This window comes from Anopheles ziemanni, chromosome 3 (genome assembly GCF_943734765.1).
Source record: "Anopheles ziemanni chromosome 3, idAnoZiCoDA_A2_x.2, whole genome shotgun sequence".
Lineage (NCBI taxonomy): Eukaryota > Metazoa > Arthropoda > Insecta > Diptera > Culicidae > Anopheles > Anopheles ziemanni.
The window spans coordinates 16,652,607-16,677,192 of NC_080706.1; the positions used below are offsets into that span (position 1 = coordinate 16,652,607).

The window sequence follows — 24,586 nt, forward strand, 5'->3', positions numbered from 1 at the left end:
ACCAAGTCGTCAGTCCAGGACATCGCAAAATCGTTAAATGTATTACAAAACACATACACAACGCTCTCTGCTTGTGCGGAAGAAAGAAGTCAGTGGTGGTGGAATGTGGCGGTTGGTTTCGTTTCGGTTCGTTTGGTGTTTCGGGGTCGGGGGTTTGTTGCTTCGATTTTCCACCACACCGTAACAAGCGCGCACGGGGGAGAAAAACTCGGGTCGGGAAAACCCGCGAGGGGGGGGGGGGGTGGCCAGGGCGCAACGAGACGGGGGCGGCGCGGGGGCTGTTAATGTGGGTAAAAGACGTGGGACGACGACGACGACGATATGTAAGCGTTGAGGTTCAGCGGTACTTGACACCTTTCAACTCAATCAACGCGAAGAGGTGGTGTGGCCCGGCCCCGGTTTTCCCAATTTTCTCCTCAAACGCGAAAACGGTTGTGCGCTGCTCGTTTTCCTGCTGTCACTTCGGTGCTGGAACTGGAAAAAAGCAAACAAACGGCAACAGAAAGAGTACGGCACAGTACCCGGCAAGTGCTAGAGAAGGAAGTTTCATACACACATCAACACATACACACACACGCCCGTGTACCGCAAACGTCCTTTTTTCAAGAGTCGTTGCTGTTTTGAGCGACATGTACGAACCGAGCGTAATATCCTTTTTCCGCTCGCTGTGAAGGACATTCCCGGTGTTGTGCTAGTGAGGGAAAGGAGAAGGGGTGGGTAAGTGAGGGGGGTGGCATATTGTGTGCGTGTGTGTGTGTATGCGTTTGTGGCACCCATAAAAGTCAACCGCAGGCGAGATCGTTTTCAAATCATTTCCGCAGCACGAACATTCCTTTGCCGGTAAAGGTCGAATGGAGAAAAAAGGAGTAGCGAGCGGGACGGGGACGAATGAAGAGAAAGATGGCGTTGAGGAAAACGGGGGTGAAAGGTAAACGGATCTCGTGAGGCGGAAAAAAGATTGCTGTTGTCATGTTTGTTTCCTTTTCTTCGTTTTACGGTCGCAATTTAACACAACATTGCAGAAAAACAGCAGAAACAGCAGTTGAGCAACGTCAATGTGCATGCCGACCCTTGTGGGTGTGTGTGTGTCTGTGTGTGGTGTACATACTACCCTTGCGTACCCGATCCACCTCCACCCTCCCCCCCCTCGCACAGGGATCGACACTTTGGCCGACATCCATCAGGTGGAAGCAAAATGCTCCTCAAGCATCGTCACTTTTGGACGGAAAACTGGGGCGAGCGGGGATGTTTGGGGGTAGGTTACGGAAATGAAAGCAAGCGGAAGGACCCCTTCCGGTCCAAGCTGTGAAGTGATGTGTATCCCTTTCAAGTGGAAAATTGAGGAGAATCGGTTGGTCGTTCCGGGAGTATAATTTACGGACCGAACGAGCGAGAAGCGCGAGCGGTATATAAAGTGCATGTGTTGCTCGTCCTAGAGTTAAGCTACCCACCTACCTACGTATACACACACACATATATCACAACCAGTCAGCAAGTTTGCCAAAGGACGGTTCCGAGAGCTTACATACCGACGCAGGAAAGCGTGCACTTGTTTGTGTAGTACATATTTCACAAAGGATCTCGCTCGCCGTCCCAATGTCAGACGCGACCCGGAGTGGAAAGGGTCACTCGTCTCTCTGTGTGCACCTTCAGGTCGGGGTTTTGCACACCTTGGGGGTTGTCATTCGCCGCTATATAGCGAACTGCGTTGCATTTTCCGGCGTACGCCAGGGTTGGAGAGAGAGAGAGAGAGAGAGAGTGTGTATGTGTACAGACTCTGTGGAAAATTTACTTCTGCGAGACGGTTTCCAACATCGGGCCAGGAGAGGCTTCTCTCGCAAGGCCACGCGCACACTAGCCTAACACATTTTCCGATTCTTAAACAAAGAACCTTCTCAGCCCGGAGCAGGATCTACTGAATGTGACGTAAGGGAAGGCCGGAAAGAGAAAGAGAGAGAGAGAGAGAGAGAGTGGTTGAAACTTGTCCCGTAGTAGTCAGCAGTATGGAAACGATAGGGAAGCAGATAGTAACTTCTCCAATCTTCCAAATGACGATCAAAAACGCTGCAAAGTAGAGTAAATACGCCTTGAACATGGTGCAAACATTTGTAAGTCGATTGCACTCCACAATGGGAAAGAGGGGGCGGAGGTGTGCGAGTCCGCCAGTAGGTGGTGGAAATGCACACAGTAGTTCCCATGCGATTGATCGCGTCAGTGTTGCCAGTTGCTTGTCAAATATTTGTTTCGCTCTAGTTTTCACAAGTTTTCTATAAAGGATGGGTGGGTTTTCCGTTACATTTTGGTTGTTTAAAATTTGATTTAGTTTTTATATGTTTCTAATTTATTTATTTATCTTTCCTATATTTTTCATTTTTGTGGTTCTTTTTTTTCATTTCTGCCTTTGAATTATTCTTCAGTTTACTTTGATTTAATGCAAGGTTTTTATACTTTTTTACTCAATAAATAAATTATGTTTGTACATTTTACATTTTACATTGATACATTGTAACCTACATGCATCACTGGCCCTTTGCGACATGGCTTTGAGCATTGGGTTATTGGATCGTCGACAGCCATTTTTCGTTTCTATGCCGACACACTACATGCCAGCAAAGTTGGTATGTCGCGATTCATCTTGTTCTGGTGAAAGAATGCGCGAGTGGAAATGGTTGAAGGAGAAACTATTGTGTTCTTGTTGAGAAGTTGGTTCTTCTATTTTGTACTAAAATCTCGCTACTCTGGTTTCCTCTGCGCTGAATTCAACCTGTATACGAGCGTTGTATCCTGTTCAACCCATATACAAGCAGTTCGTTGAATGCTTGTTGAAAGTGTTGCTCTTCTGTTTTACGTTGGAATGAGGACAGTTCATGTGATTTGAATGGTTAGAAATCCTGCGGCAGGACTGAATGATGTGCTTTGGCTTTTCAGAAAATTTATGTCAGCTGTGTGTGGTTCATTTCATCACCGTGGAATCTTTTAAGGCTTTTCCATGAATACGCAGCTCAATTGTGGAGTTGTTCACTCTAACTATTTTTCTTGAAAAAGTAAAAAGAATCTTAGTTGCTCGTCGTTTTAGTTGAAAAAATCCCGGCTGATTATGTGCTGTGGCGCATGATGTCCTTTTTGTTTCTTCTCTTTTCCCACCATGACACTAAGCAGCAAATTAGTGAGGTGAGACCTCAATTTTCCTTTCCTTTCCTTGCTGGACTTCTTATCGTTTTTTTTTTTTATTATGCGAAGGCAGCGCATTAGTGCGACAGCCACTAACTCCACACATTGTCAGTGTTAGCACACGGACACGCCGCGAGCGGAATGTTCTTTCCTATCACTCATCCGTATATTTTGCGGTTCTCTTGTCAACAACGTGACAATGTTGACGTGGTGTTATTTGGCGTAGAGCAGTACCATTTTAATTCCACCCCGAAGAGGCACATCGTTTTATCTCCCTTCAACCTTCGTTTACAACTTTGTATATTTATGTTTTCTTTTTTAAACTTCTAAAACTTGTTCTATAGTTGTTTATTTGCTTGTCATTAGTTGTTGCGTTGTTGCGTTGTTTACTGCTCCTTCACACGCTGTTTGAGTTTGTATAAAAAAGAATGCGCAAAGTAACTCAACTTAGTGCGGTTTCATTTGAATTTGGTTGTTGAATTTATGTCTTGTGTATAACACTTTTTATATTATCTCAAGTTTCTAAAGTTTTCCTGAGGAAAATCCAAGAAATCTGCACATCTCAATACAACATAATTTGTGAAAAACAATTGTTTCTATGTTCGATACGGCGTGCAATATGTAATGAAGGTTAAACAAATGTTTATATTTTTCACAAAAATGCATCTGGAAATACTTGCATTGTTTTTGTCTCTTTCTGTTGCAATGATATCTCTTTATTTTGCTTCTCCTTGTGTGCAGTTGTGTCCTGCACTTGGTCATGGTCGTTGGCAGCAACAGCTAAAAATTGTGAGAACAGTAACCAAAACCCTCCTGAACGGCAATATAACCACTATATCCCAGTTCGGGAATGTGACGTTGGTCGATGCAACTGTGGCCCGCCGTGTAACGGTAAAGGGTACGCTTTTCTTTTACCGTTACCATAAATATTGCCCGAGATGGAAAGAGAGAAGGCAATGGTAAGAGTAAGGACCGATTCGTCCTTTCGTTCCCATTTCTCCTCCAGCTTCGATGTTGCAATTTTGCATCGGAACAGCAGGATGCTGTGTTCGCCTTCCTGGTGTTATTCATATGCGTATTGGTGGGGTAGGAATCTTGGAGTTTGGCCCGCGTCGTCCGCTTTCCATGTGTGCTGCGGGAAAATCTATCCATCTATGTGGCGATACTGTGCCGTGTTCGACACCATATGGTTCCCTCACACACTTGCGCGTCCGCAAGTTTCGGGTGGGTTGAGCGAGCGTAAGCGAGACGGACAGAAGCCATCATCATCATCATCAGCATCAGCATCATCGTCGTCGTCGGAGGACCATATGCAACCCAACCCAATCCAACATTTCCATGCGGGCCACATGTGGCGTATATGTTTCTCTTCATCTCACACTTCACGGCTTCCATCTCTCGGGCCTTTCAGTTGGCCTTTCTTTGTGTGAAGTTTGGAGGGTTTTTGTTCTTTTTTTTTTATGTCCACTCAACACCATCGATGTTCTCTCTGTGCTTTCTTTATTCCTCGGGAAATACATATGGTGCGCGAGCAATGCTCTTCTTCAGTCCGGTACCAACACCACTCACAGCTTGCCAACCAACACAACCTCACGGTTCCTTCGGTGTTGAAGGAAACGCCGCTTCGGTCGGGAAAACCGATCTGAAAAACGCTTCTTCTCCGTCTTCTTCTTGGAGGAGAACGCGCAATCCCGTCTCGTCACACGCATACGAACGAAGCGCGTCGGACCGACCTTTTACTCTCGGTCGTCGCCGTCGTCGTCGTGGGGAAAATCGCACTTCAAGGCGCCCGATCCCTCAAGTCGGCCGGCAGTGTCTCAGTAGCAGCTGTCGCAACAGGATCAATGCGTTCCCGCGGTGTTTGAGATCGAGTCGAGTCGAGTTCCCATCGTCGTCGTCGTCGCAATACCACGGCGCGGTGTGGTTGCCGCCGCGCTCTCATTGTCGTCCTTGTTGCTGTTGCTGCCGTTGCCAGTGTTGAGCCTTCGGCATCGTTGTCCTTTTTCCACCGTTCTGGAGGTGGGTTGCCGTGACGTTTACTGTGACCGGAAAGGGGAAGAAGGAAGTTCATAAAACGCACAAGGTGAACGAGAAGGCGAGATAGCGCTAGTGGTTTGTTGGAAGTATGTAAACCAAAGGTGTGAAATTGTGGCACGCAGGAGTGGGAAAATAATGTACACCAAGTGTTGCGGAAAATTGATTCAAAATCCGTTGGTTCCGTCAAGATTGAGATAAGAAGAAATGCACTGTTGTGCTGTGTGTATTTGTGAATTATTTTATAATTTTTTTTTAAAGTAAAGTGCACACATTAGCTCTAAAGATCCTTTTGAAATAAGTGTTTTACAGTGACAAGTTTTAATTTTAATCCAAAGAAAGGAAATTCATGTCTTTTCCTTGTTGTAATGCTTGATTTTATTATAAGACATTCACTCACCATAAAATATGGCAATTGAAACTGTGTGTTCTGCAAATGCACATGTGCACACAGCAAGTGTGATTTTCATCTGCCCAAGATCAACGCCATCGAGATGTGAAGTGTGGCGAGTGAAGAGCGACAGTATGCACATTTTCTCGAGCATTTCCCACGCGTAACGGCTTGCTGCAGCAACAGTCCGAAAGGAGAACTCAACAACAACAACAACAAAAAAACAAAGACGAGAAGAAAGACCAGCATATTACGATGTTGCCTGCCCCTGTCGGTGGTCTGCGCCTGCGTGCTGGCCGCACTCCTGTCGTTGTATGCGCTTTTCCCGCATGGAAAACGCACCGCCACCGAGAGAAGGACGTTCCGAAGGGGGTTAACGTTCGGGATCGGGGTGTTTTTTCTCCACCGGGCGGAATAATGTGTGTCGCTCTCTCTAGCAATCGCGTGTGTTGTGTGAGAGATCGGGAAAACAGGGGAAAAAGGTGCCCGCCGCTCAAGAGCACACATTTCTGATGATGTGTGTCGTTCGGCCATTTCTTGAGGTAAACAAATCTGCCCACCGCACCCACACAAACACACAAGAGGGTGCTGGATTGTGGACCGGCAAACACTTGCATATGCCGCTTTTTTCGTGTTGATAGTGTGCGAGCGAGAACGGGATGTAAGTGTTGCCAGACGCTGCAGTGCAAACACCCGGATCGGGGGCGATGAAGAAAAAGGTCTGGTACCGAATGCAACGCTTCCGATGTGATTTTGTGCAGTGAAAAAGGGAAAGGAAAAATATATAGATCGGTGGGACGGAAAATGAGAGAGTAAAAGATCACGAACGCGCACCGGGCGAGAGAAAAGAAGGCACCAGTTGAGTAATCGGAACGAAAAGTGTGGAAAAGCAAATCATGTAAATCAGTGCCACTAAATTATTCAGTACGGTGGAAATGCGAGTCAAGCGCACAGGAACCCTCACTTCCTCCACCGGCTGGTTTTTCCAACCGCCTCCCCCTGTGGTGGTGTGTGGGCGCGTGCCAAACACGCAATTCGTGTGCTGCTGCTGCTGGAATGGAAGTGTGTGGCTGCAGCATCCAACAAGCGAACTGGCCGTGCAGTGTTGCCAACACGCCACCGATCCGGAGCTGGATTTCAGCCATGTTGGTTTTCACTTTGGCATGCAAATTGGATGCTGGGGATGCACTTTGAACAACGGGACCAACCTTGCCTCTCGCTATCAGTGCATCGCATTTGCGCACATAAACAAAAATCTTTTCCCGTTTTTTTGTTTCCTTTCCTGCCGATTGATGATTGATATTTTTTGCCACTTCACAATTTCTTTGATTGTTCCTTTTTTTAAATCTGAATAAAAATATGCTTTCATCAAATGTGTATTATCTTGCATGCATGGCTTTGTTGATTTTTAATTGCTGCACTCTTTTTTATCGATGAGTGGAATCAGTTTTACGAATATTTTTTGCATCGAAACTGATGACAGATTAAATCATGACCATTTGAAGAGTATTGTTGACGATATTTCTTCTATTCTGTTATTTGCTTCATTCATTAATTTAAATTTCTATATTATTCATTCGACGGAGGACTGTGATATTATTTAAAATGTTTTTCATAATTCATTTTCGTCAATTTGGTAGTCATTGTGAGGTGCTTATAATTGTTCAACTACGTTTTTGATTAAATGATCTTAACCTGCGCAATACCTCTTGGGTTGTTTGCGGAAAAAAGGCATTCATTGGTACTGAAAGATAATACAAACTGCTTCCATCAACCGTTGTTGAAATTGTGTCTGAGTGTTTACTAAGCAAATATTTCGTTTCAGTTTTTGTAAATGTTTACAGAAACAAACATGTTCTGCCAGTGAAAAATATAACAATCAAACGCGAATTCCAAAAAACGGATCTATTCCGAACCAGTGACCATGCAAATGGTTTTTCGAAATGCTCAATCCTCGACCGATAAATGAAGCACATTTTCCAGAGTGGATAGGTGTTCGAACGCTTATAAGTGCGATTCGTTGTCAAGTGTGAATGTGATCCAATGTGTGTTAAGCTTGCTTAACAAAGTTTGCTCGTAAAGTTTCGCTTGTAAGAAAAGCATTAACCAACTTCCAAAAGTAGATAATCGTACATCTATGGGGCCTAATGTTTCCCTGCAAGCCGGTGCATTCCAGCAGAAATCAAGGGATTTTCTGCCTAGGCGTCAACTTACCGTCGGTATTTTGAACGTTCACTAATTGCCGCCGAATCCGCGCAACGATAATCCGGAAGTGTTTAACAAGTTCAGTAGATAATTCTTGAGGTGCTAGAATATTTACCCGTGAGATTGCTCGACTTGCCGTTCTACAGGCGTTGATCCCGACGGGCTGTCAAATTCGATCAACATGGAATGGATACCGCGAGGATTGGCAAACATTCACGCACCGATCCCATTACCCGGTAAGAGAGGGGAGAACAGGAAAACGGTTGTATATTCGTTTGTTAATGTGAGACATCTTTGGGATCATATCAAAGGTACAAATGTGTTACATAAACGGGGATGGAATGATACCGATAACGATACGTTGAGGTGATTTGACAACGGTGGACCTGACCTAAATTAATCTTAGACGTTTAACAGAAAGGATCAGTATCAAAATGTCATAGAAAAATCGAGGCCCCTTCGTTACACTAAACCCAAAACGTTGGCCATCAAAAGAAATCCTCGGTGAAACCCCAAAAAGTGTCTGCTAAGTTATGGGTTATTGCAAATTCGAGCTCGAGCTAGCTAAATGATTTAAACTTTTCCGATCGAATCGGTGCAATATTCTTTCCCCAAACATTGTACGAGTGAATTTCCCGACCGAGCCCGCTCAATCCCGGGGCGAAACTCTATCGTTTCCTGTTATTATGCAAATGATGAGCCTGTACTCCATTACTGGGCAAAACTGTTTGCAGAACCGAAAAGTCAACCCGGGAACGGGACGGGTGAAGTTTATCGATGGACGAAAGGGGGAAGACAAGTGGTAGAAAAACCGGGTCGTTTGCATCCTTTTCAACGACAAGGCTTCCGACTTGTTCACTTTTTCGCATCCCATTCGGGGTCTTGTTTCATTTCTTTTTTTTGTCGCTTTTCTTTCTCAAGGATCGCGCTCCGCCCGAGAAGAGGAAAGGCTTTTGTGTGGGTGGGTCCGTCTTTTTTTTCCAATTCTCGATAGAAGTGGAACTTTACCCGGTGTGAAGAAATGTTCCGTGCCTTTCCGTGGCGGTGTTGACAAAATAAGATGTTTTTTCTCCCCACTTTCCGCTCGATGCTTCTTTGTAAAGGATTTGCGAACTTACTTATTTTATTCCGTGGCAAAGAAAGGAGAAACAGATATAACGCTGAAGCGATTCTTTGTCGCTGGCAAAAGGAAACTCTCGAAATAGTTCCCTTTCCTTCTATTGAGCCTTCTGGTAAGCCTTCGTCGCGTTGGAACGTTGGCGGAAAAAATACCCTTCTTTTTTTTTGATCAGCCATATCTTTTGTTGCAGCATAAAGAGATCAATAGTACTTAGGAGCCGAGCGCCAGAAGGTTGGTTGTTGAATTTTTATTTGAGTGGAAACAGACCGAGAATGGAAATGGCAGAAAGGGTATCACAGTTGGGAAAATCCCTGCATCCCCTTTGATAATGATGACCCTCGTCATGTCAGGTGATCGTTATGTTCGGTTGGTTTAGTTGAGGGAAAACTAAAAACAAACATAGCAAATGAATAAGCCAAAAATGAAACAAACTTATAAGTATTTGATGGCAGAAAATTAGTAAGTTAAAATTCTATTTCTATTATTAAATAATTGAAAATTTTCGTTCAACATTTTCATTGTCTTCAAAATGTGCAAAGTATTCTGATTTCTCACTGGCATTCGCTGTACAAAAAGTAGCTGAACACATGAACACCGTGTCCGGAATGTATTATCCTCGTATATCAGACACGAACAGTAACAGCATCTGTTCGCATTTTCCTTCACCGGCTCGTCGTTGTAAGCTGTTCACTGATACTTTGCTGAGCAACAGAAAATCCCATCCTGATCCGCCGAATCGGAACCGGAAAAGGTAGGAGAGGAAGGATGAACTGAGAATGATTTGGCTGCGGTTATGAAAACCTCACCCGAAATCTTCTCACAACAATCACAAACCGTCTTATTTAACGACGTGAGCAATCTTTATCCACCCACCTACGCACACATACACGGACACAGATCTGTCGGTATGTGCTCTCTGTCTAGCTCCCTCGCATACACTCTCTCTTATCTCAGTAAATATGGTGTTTCCTTTGGGGGAAAATCAAATTCCCCTACAAACGGAAATTTCTAGGAAAATATGAAATAGTGGAAAATTAAACTCATTATCGTATGTTTAACATGCTGATATGAAATAAGAATTGCAAACTCAAGTATTGCTGGGTTTGAATGACTTGGCCAACATTTAAATACTAACTTTAAAAATCCTTCACTAAAGGGGAAAACTTGTTAAGAACGTTCAACTCTCGGTGTTAACTTTTCTCTCGGTTCGCACACCCCCCTATTATAACTTCTTGCAGCACGCAAAAGTCTGTGGAAGCACACTCACACTAACATTAAACACATCCACCACCTGCCATCCGGTGCGCCACCAACCGGCCCGTCACCAACCGACCTCCCCGTCGCCTGCTCTGTTTATTATCCACTTGAGTTCATATTTAATTTGACATCGACACCATCACCATTAAACCGAGGCGAGTCACTTCGGTTCACTAAGTGGGTGGTAAATACACTGCCCTCGACGAGCGGATTTTCCAACTCCGCAAACCGAACCGACACCGCCCGCAACCACCCCCTGTTGTGGGGCATTTTCTTTCCCCTTCGCGCTGCCGTGAGCTCAAAGATAAAAAGCGATCGTCACGCGATGGAGGCGCCTGGTGATGGATGCGCATGGTGCTTTTCGTCGACGGCTCGACGCGCGAGCGAGCGGGACGGGACGAGTAATTGATTTACGGTGTGAAGGATTTGTGGCCGCAGGGCTGGGTCAGGAAACCGGAACCGGGTGGCAGTAGTCGAAAAACGGAAAAGTCGACGAATGTTGGTGATGAAAAATGGACCGTGGGTGTGCGCATCGTGCGTTTGTTGGCCAGTCACTCGGGGTTCGGGATTTTCTGCTCCTCTCTTTCACTCCCAGTGGCTCTTTTTTTTTTGTTGTACATACATTTAACCTCGGACCAGCAAATAATCGTTTGAGCGGATACACGACGACGATGATACGGATTTATCTAATTAGCGAGCTGATAAAATACTCCGCTCGCCGCTCCGCCACTTCGTTTTGGGGTTTGTTCCCCCCTTCTCTGCTCTCCCCTTCTTCACCCTCCGTCTTGCGGGTCACCAATCTGCTTTCGGTGAAAATGAATAAAACGAATATCAACGTCCGAAGCAAAGATGTAGGTTTATTTTATTTGCGACCATATTTTATCGCATAACAGCCCGGGGATTCTTTTTTTATTTTCCACCCACTCTTTTTCCACATACACACACACACACATACGTTCGCATCGTTCTTTTTCTTCTCCGTTTTCTTCCCGCTCTTTTATTTATGGCCGTACCATCCTGCCGCCGCCCGAACTATTAGTAATCGTCATTTGTCGCCATGTTTTATTTGTTGCTTTCTTCGGTGCCATTTTCTCCACGGGGTTTAGTGTGGTCTGTTGTGCCACTTTTTATTTGCCCCCTCCCGTAGACATTCGTAAACGAGCCGGGCCGTCGTTTGGCCGTCGTGTTTATTGCCGTGCGGGAAATGATTTCCTTTTCCTCTTGACAGTTTTTTTTTTATTATGTTTCTCCCATTTCGTTTCCTTGTGCTCTCTTTTTGTATGCATCGCATCCCCTTGACGGGTGTTAATCCTGGCGGGCAGTGTAATGTTTTTTGGTATCGGTAATCGATTTGTGTATTTCTTCGGAATTAGATGTGTTTGTGTGTATTCATCAGAGACTAGTTTTTCCGGGGCGAGCTGTGGCAGGAAATGCTCATCGTTGTGTAAAGGATTTTATCGTTTTGGAAGTTTTTTTTTCGTTTTTCATTTGTCAACTTCTGCCAACGGAAACTCCCTGGTTATGTAAGAAGTCATTTAGTCAAGAATAGTGTTGGACTTAATGAATATGTTGACGGGATTCATTCATATGAATCTTTCACCTAAAATTCATTCAGATGGACTCATGAATCTTTTGTGATTCGAATTTTCCAACGTTAATGAATATTTGGAAACCTTAATGAATCTTCATGAATCTTACGTGGATCTGTCACGAATCTCCATAATTCTTTCATTGGCGTGGATCTTGCGACCAAAAAAAGGGGGATCCTGTTTCCCATTTTTGGAGCATCACTTTTCATCAATTGATGTATCTTTGGGATTCATGAATCTCTAAAACACAAAGAATCATTCAGATTCATGAATCTTAATCCGAGTTACAAAACTCTAATCAAGAAGTCTTTAAACAAACTAGTCTTTAAACAAACTACATTTCCAACGGATCGCTTAACATCTATTTTTTTCATATATACGCAATATATTGTTGGAAAATGGAATATAGTTGCATTATTGACTTCCAAGAGAGCAAACCTTTGATGTTGAAAAATCGAGAACGGTCCATCCAGTGAAAAACCTGAAACAACATTTATTCAGAACAGGTTTTTAGCGGTAGTAAATTTATTTTCTTTAAACCGTACTGTTTTTTCACTTGGTTGCGTTTGGAAAGATTCGCTTTTTCGACGATTCTATTATGGTTATGAACCTTCAAAGAAATGAAAACATTAACAAACACCCCCAGTATCGCGTTTCAAAAGAAAAGCACAACAACAAAGAGCCGCGCATATGGGGAAACGTGCGGGCCGTACCGTACGTTTTTCCGGCGAACTGTTTTCCTCCCGGCTCACGCCCGGATAAACACGCTCCCAATCCCGGCACATCCGTACACACAAACCTCGACCGACCGACGTGCCCAGACCGGCCGAAGATGTTCGTAGCCGGGGTTTCCGGTTGACATAAATTCTTCCGCCTGCCGTTATCCCTCGCACTTTACTGCCGATTGCGGCGAAGGTTTTATTAGAAGCTGGTCGTTTCGAACGTCGGATGGGAACGTTGTACAATACTGTGCGTAGCGCTTGCTCGAGGCGTTCGTCTAAGATTTCCGTACATTATCACCACCACCATCGCCATCCGAGCGATTGGGGCGGATTTGGGTTTGGGTGTTTGTGCGACTGATCCTCGCCATTGAAAAAAAAAACGAAACCCCCATCGACCAAGTCAAAGCGGTCACGCCGGTGCGTGATTCTTCTCCACTGACAGCTTGTGGATCATGGTTTAAACCCACCCCCTCTTCTGCCTTTCACTCCTTGTCTGCACTCGGTGGGTGGGCTGCGGATTCGGGGGGGGGAGGCCGCCACATTTTGTCCCGTCGTTTGTTGGACGTTTTTCACAACCTTCATTAACTCCGTGACAGCTTTGATCACACCACTCATCTGTCATGACCGCGTGCGTGCGTGCGTGCGTATGTGTGCGACCACCAAAAGGCGGAAAAACGGGGAAGGGTGAAGAGGCGGTGGGGCGGTGCCCAGAGGGTGGGTCTTTGCAGTGACAGTTAAAACAGTTTTCAGGCGTGCGCGTTAAATGATTGTTTGTTTATTGCCGCTCTCAATTTTCCTGGCATTTCACTTGTCCTGCCCGTTGTGTTTCCCACCCCTACCACCCCTCGTTTGCCACCGGACCGTGTGCGTCGTCACGGTGAATTTACACATGTCGACAGCGTGTGGGGTGGTAATGTTGTTGCCATTTGCTCCGGATCGGATTAGTGCGCGCTCGGTGTGGGTCGACTTTCTGCATGATAGATGAAAGCGAAAGCCAAAATATCCCTCTCTACCACCCCACGCCCCACCCCCCACTGGGGCACACGCTGGGTGGTGCGGTGGATGTCATGAAATGTGGCGTAGTAAATGGGATTTTGTTTTTTACAATTTGTAGCAATTTTCTCACATGCTTTACACGGAGTCGCTCAATCTGGGGTGAATATTTTTTGTATTCAATTTTACCCTATGATATACATTTTATTCATTATATTTTAAAGCGTTATGGTATAAAGATGACTTCTACTTTCATTTCACTTTTTATTTAAGGCATCTGGAATAGTAAAAATGTTATTTTATTATGTAATGATAAAAACTTTTTAAAACATTCTTTTAAAAAGAAATATCATGATCTTTTCTACTAAATTCAAACAGGCAAAAAAGTCGAAAAGAGATCTAGCAAAAAAAAATATGTTACTTTTCACGAAAAACTAGTCATAATTTTCTCGTCCTGAACGCTGGCACAAATTGGCTATGGAAGCACGCAATCGACACCCACAATTTGCTTCACCCGGATGGCACGAAACGTGCAATGGCATAGTAGTATTAGAATATGAAACCTCCAACGTTGTCGTCCGTTTGTTCCCTGGACCAGGACCACGTTGGGCGGTGTTCCGTGAGTTATGGACTGCCAAGACGTGCCGCAATTTGCCAAGGGAAACACAGACCGCTGACCGACCCCTGAGAACCTGGACCCATCGCTCGATGTGTGTGAGCGTCACAAATCATCATTTGCCAGTTGCGGTTCATCACCGCACGCCGTCGTTCGGATCGTTCGCCGGCGAAGGTTAATGGTGATTTTGCTGGGCATGTATCTTGTCAATCTCTCCTGCTGCTGTTGCTGCTTTTTTCACGTGCTCATCATTGACGATCGCGACACGAAACACTCGTCGCCGGTGACGGTTTGTAAAGCGGTAATTATGAGACATTTCAAAGTGACAGTATTTGCGGCGGCGCTCTCGTCCTCGACTGTTGCCGCTGATGGATTGATGGGAGAAATTAACTTATGCCTACATGCTTTTATTTACATACACTTTTTCCAATTCCATTGGCATTTGACAACGGAACCGGCGACAAAAAAATAGCTCCCCTTGGAGTAGTTAGAAAAAAATCCACCCTAATTAAGTTCCGACATCTGCTGGCAAGATTTATAATGCAGTGGAAAACTCTCCCCCCTCTCGCCCCCGCATTTCGAGTCTCAAATATGCACGGAATGTGTTTCATCGGCAGCCAGTCTATTAACTGCTCGGAAAATCATTCGCCCCGCCCGGGGGCGAGAAATCAATTGCGGCGTTTTTCGTCGCCTTTCATCAGCTAAACGACGCTACCAGCTTTTCCAATCGCTTCCGTGCCGCCCAAAAGCGGTAGGGAAACCTGGAATCTAAGTAGAAAATAAAACACCCTATTAACACTGGACCAGTGCACGCAGCAGCGTACGGTGTATGGTTTCGGGTGTGTGTTTGTGTCTGGTATTATAAATTTATACCCCAACAGAAGTACATCAGAACGGTGTGTACTATGCAGGGCAGAGTGTTAACAGCTCGTTTTCGTGTTGTAAAACGAGTCCCTAAATAATGGCTAGCTATTAGGTGAGCGGTCGTAACACACGCATACACATACCGGAAAAAAGATCCCTCTGTTTTAACCTCGAGGAAAAGGGGTGTTGAATGCATTCCCTGGGCGTTTGGGAAAGTTATCGGTCTGAGCAAAGTTTGTTTTTATGGTTGTGCAAGATGTAGGAAAAATAACTTATAATAATACATTTAGGATTATTTGTTACAAGAATATAAATTTCATGCATTAAATATTCCTCCTTTCTTATCAAACGATTTTTGGTTTCATTGAACGTTAAATTCAACAACCGATTTTCATTTGTAATATAGTTTTGCTGGCAAGCTAATTTAATGTTGGTTATCATCATGTGACGATTCCATCCAAAAAACCCTTTTTTACCCGAACGTCAAAAGCCACTATTGTATCCTTTCTCAAAAACTCGGGATGGCGTAAAATTGGCAAATCATTTCCACCCAACAATGCTGATTGTTGTTCATTCCGGTTGGGGAAAAACTGGAAAATCGAGTGTAGTGTTGTACATGGTGGTGGTATGGTTTGATGAAATTAGTCAATCCTCAATGCGGATAAGCTACTAATGAGTCTCTGTTTCCGCTTCCAGCCCAGAAACTGCTTCCTTCCGAAGTTCGAGTTGTTGAAATACGGTTTGTGTCTACACACACATTTTCAGTACAATTCCCGTAACTAGATACCCGGTGGAAACACTCCTAAATGGGTGGAGGGAGCAGCCAATAATATTAGTTTCGATGAAATTGGGTCCCCCGCGGGTTGTTTCGTGTTCTCTCCACTGCGTTCATCTTCAGTCCTCCTAATAGTAAGCAAAAGAAAAAAGAAAAAAAAAAAAGGAAAAACGGTTCGAAAATGATGCGGGCAACGAGTGGATATAGGAGGCCCCGTTAGAGAGGTTAGACGCTGGCTGGGACGACATATGAGCTCTCGGGCAAACCGTTTTCTCGACCCACACGACATCGACCGACCCGCTGCCCTTTTTTTCTTCGTTCTTGGTCGGGTGAGGGAAATTAGAGAAGCGTGAGGGGGCCGGTTAGATGGATGTGCACGCACGCACTCGGAACGGGATATAGATGTGCGTTTTTATTTTTATTGCCATCTTTGCCGAGTTTTGTAAACACACCACTCACTTAAGTGCCTATATTTATCTTGTTGAATGGGATCGTTTTCTCCCACTGGTTTATTATTATTATTTGTATTTTTAAAGGAGAAGGCAGATCATCATCGCCAAAAGGGCGGGGTGGAGGTGATCGTTTTCTTTTCACTCGTGTGGGGGTTTTTATTTGACTTGGTAGTTGCTCATACTCTATCTACCCTCGTTAGAGCTTGTTTTTCCTTCAGCACACACACACACCGGTGGGGGTTTTCTGGCAATAAATGTTTTCTAAGTTTTTCCTACTACCCCGTAAATGTTTGTTCTTAAGCTGCGGGTGAAGGCTGAGAGCTCGAGAAGCGAAAACAAAAAAAGGTAATCGCCAATGAATCATCTTCCAAGCAGTCGCCTCTCTAGGAAAACTGTTAATGTTTCGCTATGGTAAAAGTCACTCCCATGATGAGCATCACATCCCAAGAACGGTTCGGATCGGTTGCCGAATGTTATGACACCAGCACACGAGCGATTCGTCTTCGGTCCCCCTTTAGAAGCGAAATAGAACCAGCTTTAAACGTATTAGAACATTTCAGCTGCTTTGCGCCCGAGAGTTGGAACAATTTGTTCCACTTGAAACGGAGACCGGGACATCGCTCCGTAACGTGGCCGTATAAAAACAACATAACCAAAACATGAGTGGGTTTTGGTTGGTGTTTGTTTTTTGTCACCAGAATCGGTCGACCGAACCAAAAATGATTGTTTCTAATCTTCTCTGTTCTCGTGGAGTTTTCCCCCCCAAAAGTTCAAAGTGACAACAATCGCATTTAGATCCTGTCAAGTTAGACTGAAGTGGTTTGACTTGGAACATAGCTTGTGTATGTAAATTTCAGCGTATGCATAATTGAAATCCCAACCGAAAAGAAAAAATGGAACAGTTAGGAATGAAAACGATCTAGGTTGAATTGCATACTCATTTATTTCTCTCTGAACCGCAAGAACTAATAATTCTCGTCGAAACCGAAAAGCAGCAACTACGAAGCAAGCAAACCAATCGATCCCAATTATCCGGCAAAGTACTCCAAACGCTTAACGGGCACTTTTCGATTGGCTTGTGAATAATTGATTATATGCCACCGTCGCTTCCATCGAAACACGTCCAGATTGCTCCGGGCGATGGTAGAGGCCACGAACAATCATTAACATCCCTCAGCAGCGGTGGAAATAAAAGAAAACACGCACATTCTAGCCACCACAATGTGGCCCCCCGGGGATAAACGAGTGAAATCCCTTCCATTCATGAGCAGTTGGAATGGGATTGATTACCGTGACAAAGAGGGAAACGCTTAAGACGATGGCGATAAGTTGTATTCCTGCTGCTTCTTAGGGTGGAACGCTATGCTTCGCTAGTTCCAGGGACCAGTTCCCTTTTTCAATTCTCGTTGGAACGACACCATGCGAACTAGTTTCAATGTCATCGAGTTTCTTTTAAAGGGCAACAAAATAGCGTGCATTGGGAAGTCCTAATCCCTGGGGTGTGAAATCCGGACCCCAAAGAATGTCAGACATAGCAAACAATTATCGTAAAGTGATTTTTCTACACTTCGTTATTCACCCATCCCCGCGAGATGAAACTCCCTGCGACGACAGACCCTTCGCTCAACGGAAGTTGCGCAAGAAGAAGGGTCCTTGGGTCTTATAATACCGTTAATCCTTCCCTTGAAAAGTCCTTCGTCCGATCGTCACAAACGGAACTGAACCAGGAAAGCGAACACAACACGAAACACAATCGAACCTCACCAGGTCTGGTCTGGTGTAAAAGTGAGACCAAAGGCATGCCAAAGTATTAAAAGGATCATTGATAGATTGGAGGTCGGTTTCGAGTTTTCGTGTCCCTTCCCTTGAGCGCAACAACTTCTACTGCCGCGCCGGTTATGGTGGCCAGGTTCGGGAAGCGAAAAATAAATTAAACGTTAAGATCTGTTGCGTGCCTCTTTTGTTGAAACCCCGGGATCCGGTTTTGGGAGTCGTGTTTCGGGCAGCGGCCTCAAAAAGACATAAGCTACTGTTTGGCGTTTGGTATGTTTAAACATCGCTTGGTGAAAACCTGTCCCGTTTGCGAGGGGAAAAAAAGGGAAACCCCTGGGTTCGCTTCGAGAGCTTCCAGTGATTTACAGAAGAATTTTCCTTCATTTAGAGGGGAAGGATTATGTCGCGATTTAAGCCTCACTTAAGCCTTAAGGTGTTTGGCGCGAATGTACATTATTCTTTCATTCCATTTTGATTTGTTTGCGTTTGGTTTGGTTCAGGAAATTGTGTTTAGGAAGTATGTCCCTCATAAACCCGAGTTTACGACCAATGATTTCCAGGCAACTCCTCGACAAATTTGTTACGTATCTCTAGAGAGCTCCTAAACTATGCGTTCTTGAATCGTGGTGTTTTTTTATATTGGATACATCATATCAATTCTCGTTACTGATAGCGTGCTGAATGGAATTTCATGCACTAAAGAAATTACACCTACACTTTGGCAAAGCTTACGCATCGATCCCTTGGTTTTCCTTGTATCCTTGCCTGGGTCAGGTTCCCATTTTGCCGGTCGCAATTAGACACGACAAGCCACAACGGAAGTCAGCGATACGCTTCCTCGGTGTGAGACGGCTTTCCGAGTGTAGCGCAAATATTTAGAAGTAACGATGGGACGTCTAGCTGCGGTTCAATTACTGTTCCATTCCAACGATGGCATCGAGCACGATGCAACCAACCGGGTTCGCAAATCAAATCAACGTTCATCACGGACGGTGTCCATCTACACAGGACCCCGACCACATACACCACAGGCCACCGGAGGGGCGCATATCTGATGTGCGTTTTGCAAGGTTCCACGTTTAGAACTTCCTCCCTTAGGGACCCTGAGAAGAAGGTGAAATGGTCGCACATACGCTATGCCCATGTAATGCGAGGCATCAGAATCCATCGGAAGCAACCGATAAACCATCCCCGGGCTGGGATACTCACGGCGAATCACTTTAGCCTACATCCTGCGTACTCTAACGCCTAACGGTGATGGATGGGATGATTGGGATCCAACATTCACGTGTGGATCACCAGTCGAACATGCATTGCACGCTGGAGGAGGTGAACGTTAATCGAATGTAATGCCAGTTGATTCCATCCGTTCCCAGGATGTACCAATATCTGATAAATCAGGACTAGAAGTTCATGAAAGCGGATGTTTTGGTGTACTTTCAATTCAGTACAAAGTTTACGAATTCATTTAACTTCACATAGTTTTTACAAAGTTTACCCAAACACAAAATCATTCCTTTAACCTCGTTGTACACTCATTGGGATTTGGGTAGGGGTAGCAACCTACGTCAATATGTTCCACATGATATTCCAATTGCAGTTGCACCTGCCTGGGGAAAGGAAAATCAATACTTGTTGAATTTCCCGCCGGTCCCAACCTATTTTTCGCATCCTACAACGACGACGACGGCTGGAACCGCAGGCTTTTGCATATTGAATGTTCGGTGAACCACGTCCAATCAGATGCTTGTTAAAAAGCGCACCGATTCGTGACGTGGCCCGCCAAGAGAGGGTCTTGTCGGTGCAATGTAAAATCGTTCGTTCCACGTCCCGCTCTGCAAACTAATTGGGACAAGTATGTCGAAATCTGCATCAATACGAGACACATCATTTGCGCTATCACTTGATGCTTTGCGGTGATATTTTCACGGTAGACCGATGATGGATAGGATGTCCTGTATTTTGTCGAACATTTGGAATTGCAAAAACGATTGGGTTTACTACACCAGAGAGGCTTTTTGCAGCGATTCTGTTTATTTGAGAGAACTTAAAATTAGTGATGAAGGTTTTAAAGATTTGAAGACTATTTAAAGATTTAATTCAGAGTGAACAATCATCACGATTATTCGAATCTTTAAGTCACTCTTTTTTTTATTTAAAATCTGTAAACCGGAGTTATTAGTCGTCGCAGAGATTTGAATTCTTATTTGGAATTCGATTTTTAATAGAGTGAATGAGTCCCAAACCGGGACTTTAGGTAAGAACTATATATGAATACATATACATCTTTGAGATCCGGCTCTCTGCGGCGACTAACTCCATTGCTCACTCTAATCGGAGTAATTATTTTACTCGCTCATTCACTCTTTTCGGATTCGAATCCCAGTTAAGGTTGCAAATAATAATGGAGTATTCAGAAACTATCCGTTCGTACTAAAACCAATCTTTCAATAGCAAGATTCAACTCAATCACTCACTCTTACTCAGTACGCTCATCCCTACTTAAAACATGATTTCGCCCGTATTCGAATTTCGTTCTTGATGCTTTCGGCCATTTTGGATATCGTATTAATTGCGTCTTCTTCGTTTCTATTTCCCCGTTCTCTTCGCAGTACAATCGAAGCTGGCTCAGAAACGTCCCGTCACCAGCCCGGCCCCGCCAGTGCTTGCCGCGTCGGCCCAACAGCTCCTGCAGCACCATCCGTCTTCCTCGCCGCACTCGAACCACCTGATCGGTGGTCCGAACCATCTGCCCCCGGGTGCCTCCCCCGGACTGATTCCACCACCCCAGCAGCCACCACTGGGCGTACCGTCGGTGGCGCACGGTGGAGGTGCCGCACCCGGCCCGCCACCGCATCACTCTTCGTCGCCAAACACACAGAATCCTTCGTCCGGTGGACGCAGCAGTAGTGGTGGCGGTGGTGGTGGGGGTGGAGGCAACGGGACCGGTTCGTTCGCAGCGGCCCTGCGTAACCTGGCCAAGCAGGCCGATGGGAAGGACGACGAGCCGGGCGTCGGCGGTGCGAATGGTGGACCCAGTGGCGGTGCAGGACCTGGTGGTGGTGGAGGGGGAGGCGGAGGAGGAGGAGGTGGGGGTGGACGTGATAGAGATCATCGGGAACGGGAGCGCGATCGAGAGCGGGAGCGAGCGGGTGATGGAGGGCCACTGCCGATGGATGGACGAGGTAACTCGATGGCGTCGATGGTCGATAGGCGCGAGGATTCGCGGGGGAACATCATCAACGATGGTCGGATACGAGGGCCCGAGGGTGGGGGCTCAGGCCGCGGGGGTGGCGTCGAAGGGGCAAAGAAGCAACACCAGCAACAGCAACGTGCCTCCCCGCAGCCCCCGGAGAAGGTAATTTTAGCGCAGGAAAACCCATTTGTGAGACACCGGTGAGCTAATGTTCTGATTTCTTCACAGATGCCACGCTTGAGTGCACCCAGCTCGAATACGATTCAGTCGGAACTGCTGGCCCGCAGCGGTTTCCAGCCGTACAGACCCGACGAACGCCTGACGCATCCTGCCGGTGCATTTCCTATCGATGCCTATTCGGCTTTCGGTTCCATTCCCGGTATGCCGCCAAGTGAGTAAACCCTTGCGTTCCCAGCATCGGATAATTTATTAATGCATCTTTTTCCCGTATTTTGGACATTTTAGCAAATCTCTTCAATCCGGCCGCCCTCGCGTACCACGATCCGGCGATCTATCTTGATCCGCGCTACCCGATGCTCCGCGCCGGTCATCATTCACCCGCGGGTCACCCGCTTTACCCGTCGCTTCCGTACTCGCCCAACATCTACGGCATGCTGCCCGGGATGGGCATGCCGAGCATTCACGAGCGCATGAAGCTCGAAGAGGAGCACCGTGCGGCTCGGTTGCGCGAGGAAGAGCGAGCCCGGGAAGCCCGGGAGGCGGCCATGGAGCGCGAAAAGGAGCGCGAGTTGCGCGAGCAACGGGAACGCGAGCAGCGCGAAAAGGAGCAGCGTGAGAAGGAGGAGCGCGAGCGGCTGCAACGCGAGAAGGAGCAGCGTGAAAAGGAGCAGAGGGAGAGGGAGCAGCGCGAGAAGGAACGCGAACGTGAGGCAGCTCGGGAGCGGGAGCGGGAACGCGAAAGGGAACGGGAGCGTGAACGCATGATGCACATGATGTCACCTCACTCGCTGCCGAGGCAGTTCTTCTCCATTCCGGGCCTTCCGCCGGGGTTGCCACCGTCGCTCGGGCTCGGCATGCGTCCGCAGGGTGGTCCGCTGGGGCTTCCCTCGCATCACCCACTGCACCCATCGCTGGGACTGAGCATGGGTCTCGGTTTGTCACAAGTGCCACAGCCACCGTCGGCTTCGACGCTCAACCTATCGCATCCGTCGGCCGGGATGGTGCCACAACCACCACCGCCCGGCAGTGGTCTCGGGCATTCGGCGATCCCGACAAGCCTGGCGGCGGTAGCGGCCGCCTACAGCCACAGCATCGCGTCGACGATGAACTCCGCGTTCCACTCGTCGATGGCGCACATGGGCGGGCTGAATCTGTCCCACTCGGCAGCGGCTCTCGCGAACGCCCAGAACCTCAGCCTTGCCGGGCACATTCCTCCGCCGGCGCACGGATCGATGAACCTCTCTTCCGGTGGGTCACCGGCTGGCGTTGTCGTCTCGTCGGCGAACGGCAGTAACAACGGTGGCCAGCATCATCTTGCACCGTCCCCGCACCATCATCTCACTTCGCCCCACGGTGCCCCGCTGGCCCTGACGTCCAGCAAATCGTCCACCCATCCATCGCCACATCCGGCCACCCGAGCTTCTCCCTCATCCCCGGTGGTGGCCGCCAGTAGCAGCAGCGGTGGCGTTAGCAACAGCAACAGTCCCGCGACCGCCCCGCATCCGTACTACACGGCCGCCGCAATGGCCGCAGTTGCTGCGGCAGCTTCGCCACTCTCGCTTAGCAGCAAGCCACCACTGCCGCATCCCTCGCTGTCCCATCCATCGTCGGCCGGTGCCGGAAGTCATCATTTGCACCACATGCACCACCATCCCGGCGCACAAACACCGCAACATCCTCCCGGAGCAGGTGGTGGTGGTGGAGGACGCAGTGTGATAACACCACCAAGCCATCATCATCAACAGCAGCAGCAGCAGCTAGCCCATCATCATCATCATGCCGCGCTCGTGGCGGCTGCCGCGGCCTCCCAGGAACGTTCTTCAGCGAGCCAACAGCAGCACCAACACCGAGGAGGCAGCAACAGTGGAGGACCTCCACCACCGTCGAACGTACGATCCGATCCTGCCCCTCCTCCAGCTGCCCCTCCTTCCGTCATCCCTTCATCGCCGGCCGGTCCGCTGGTGCCGGAACTCAATGTAAATAGTACAAACGTCGCTAGTATTAACAGCACAGGACCTCCAGCACCATCTCGCGGTGATGGTAATGACTCATCGTTGTCGCCCTCGGTGTTGAAGCTGTCCCGTTCGCCACCATCAACGATAGGCGCACCCTCCCCATCCGTGCTGACACCCCTCGTGGACACGAACAGCAGTGTCACGAATGTCATCAAATCGACCGTCAACGATGCGACTAGCGGCGGTAGATCATCGTCGCAGCTGGATGATGGAACTACTACCGGTGGAGTAATCACGGGAACCAAACGTCCCGTGTCGTCCTCCCCACCGCGCGGGGACAATTTGAATGCAACCCCCCCGGAAACAACGCCGGTGATGGAAGCGAATGGAACGGGTGCCTCCAACGCGAGGAACGACGACCCGATGGCGAAGGACGGTAAAGACGATCGTGCGGCGAGTGGCGATGGGTCGAACGCGAAGGACGATCCGGTGAATGTCACCACACAACCGCCACCACCTCTTCCACATGACAACGGAGCGGACGATAATGGTACGACGGTGCTAGAGAAACAGCACCAGCGTCAACGGTCCACTTCCCCCACAGCGGGTGTGAATAGTAATGGCAACAGCAGCAGTACCGGTGGTGGTAATAATCCCGACGGTGGCACCGTAGGTGGTGCCAGCCCCCTAACACCACCATCAGCGACCACGACGAAAACGGGCACCACGACGGCGACGACGACTTCGGGTACCAGCACCCCGATCGGTGGAACAGCGGCATCAGCAGGTAATAATAAGACTGTCGTCGTTGAACCGTCGGCCGAGGATCACGTTGTTGCCGAACGGGAACTGGTGCTTCCACCATCGAAACGTGAGCGGCGTACCTCACCACCCGGTGGTGTTAGTACGCCCGACGACCGTTCAAATGTGGAGCCAATGGACACGACACATCTTCACGGCGCGGAGAACGGAAAGAAGTCCGCCATAGGGAACAGTGCAGACGGCGGGGCGCCCGTTATTGTAGAAGGGCTTAACAATGGCGCGCAAAGGGGTGACAACCGGTGAGACGGTTCTCACGAAAGGCTACATGTGGTATATGGAAAAGGTTTAGGAATATTTATTTGACTCGTTGAGATACTTCTTTATTCCTGGACGATGGGCCTCACTGTGTTCCATACACTCTAAGAGAGAGAGAGAGACAGAGAGGGCGTGCGATGATGGATTTGTATATCCTTGAGATCGCTCTCGCCTAGAACGAGGCAAAGCATTTGAAACAAAAATGTTAAAGCTCTA

The 24,586-nt window shown here is 47.2% G+C and overlaps 1 protein-coding gene across 1 annotated transcript in view; it reads left to right on the plus strand.

Moving 5' to 3' along the window:
* Positions 1-24,358, plus strand: part of LOC131284217 (uncharacterized) — an 83,219-nt gene extending 58,861 nt beyond the window's left edge. The window contains exons 14-16 of the mRNA XM_058313071.1: positions 20,575-21,320; positions 21,387-21,549; positions 21,624-24,358. Coding sequence (XP_058169054.1) covers positions 20,575-21,320; positions 21,387-21,549; positions 21,624-24,358 — 3,644 coding nt within the window. The remainder of the gene's footprint in view (positions 1-20,574; positions 21,321-21,386; positions 21,550-21,623) is intronic.
* The last annotated feature ends 228 nt before the right edge of the window (positions 24,359-24,586 follow it).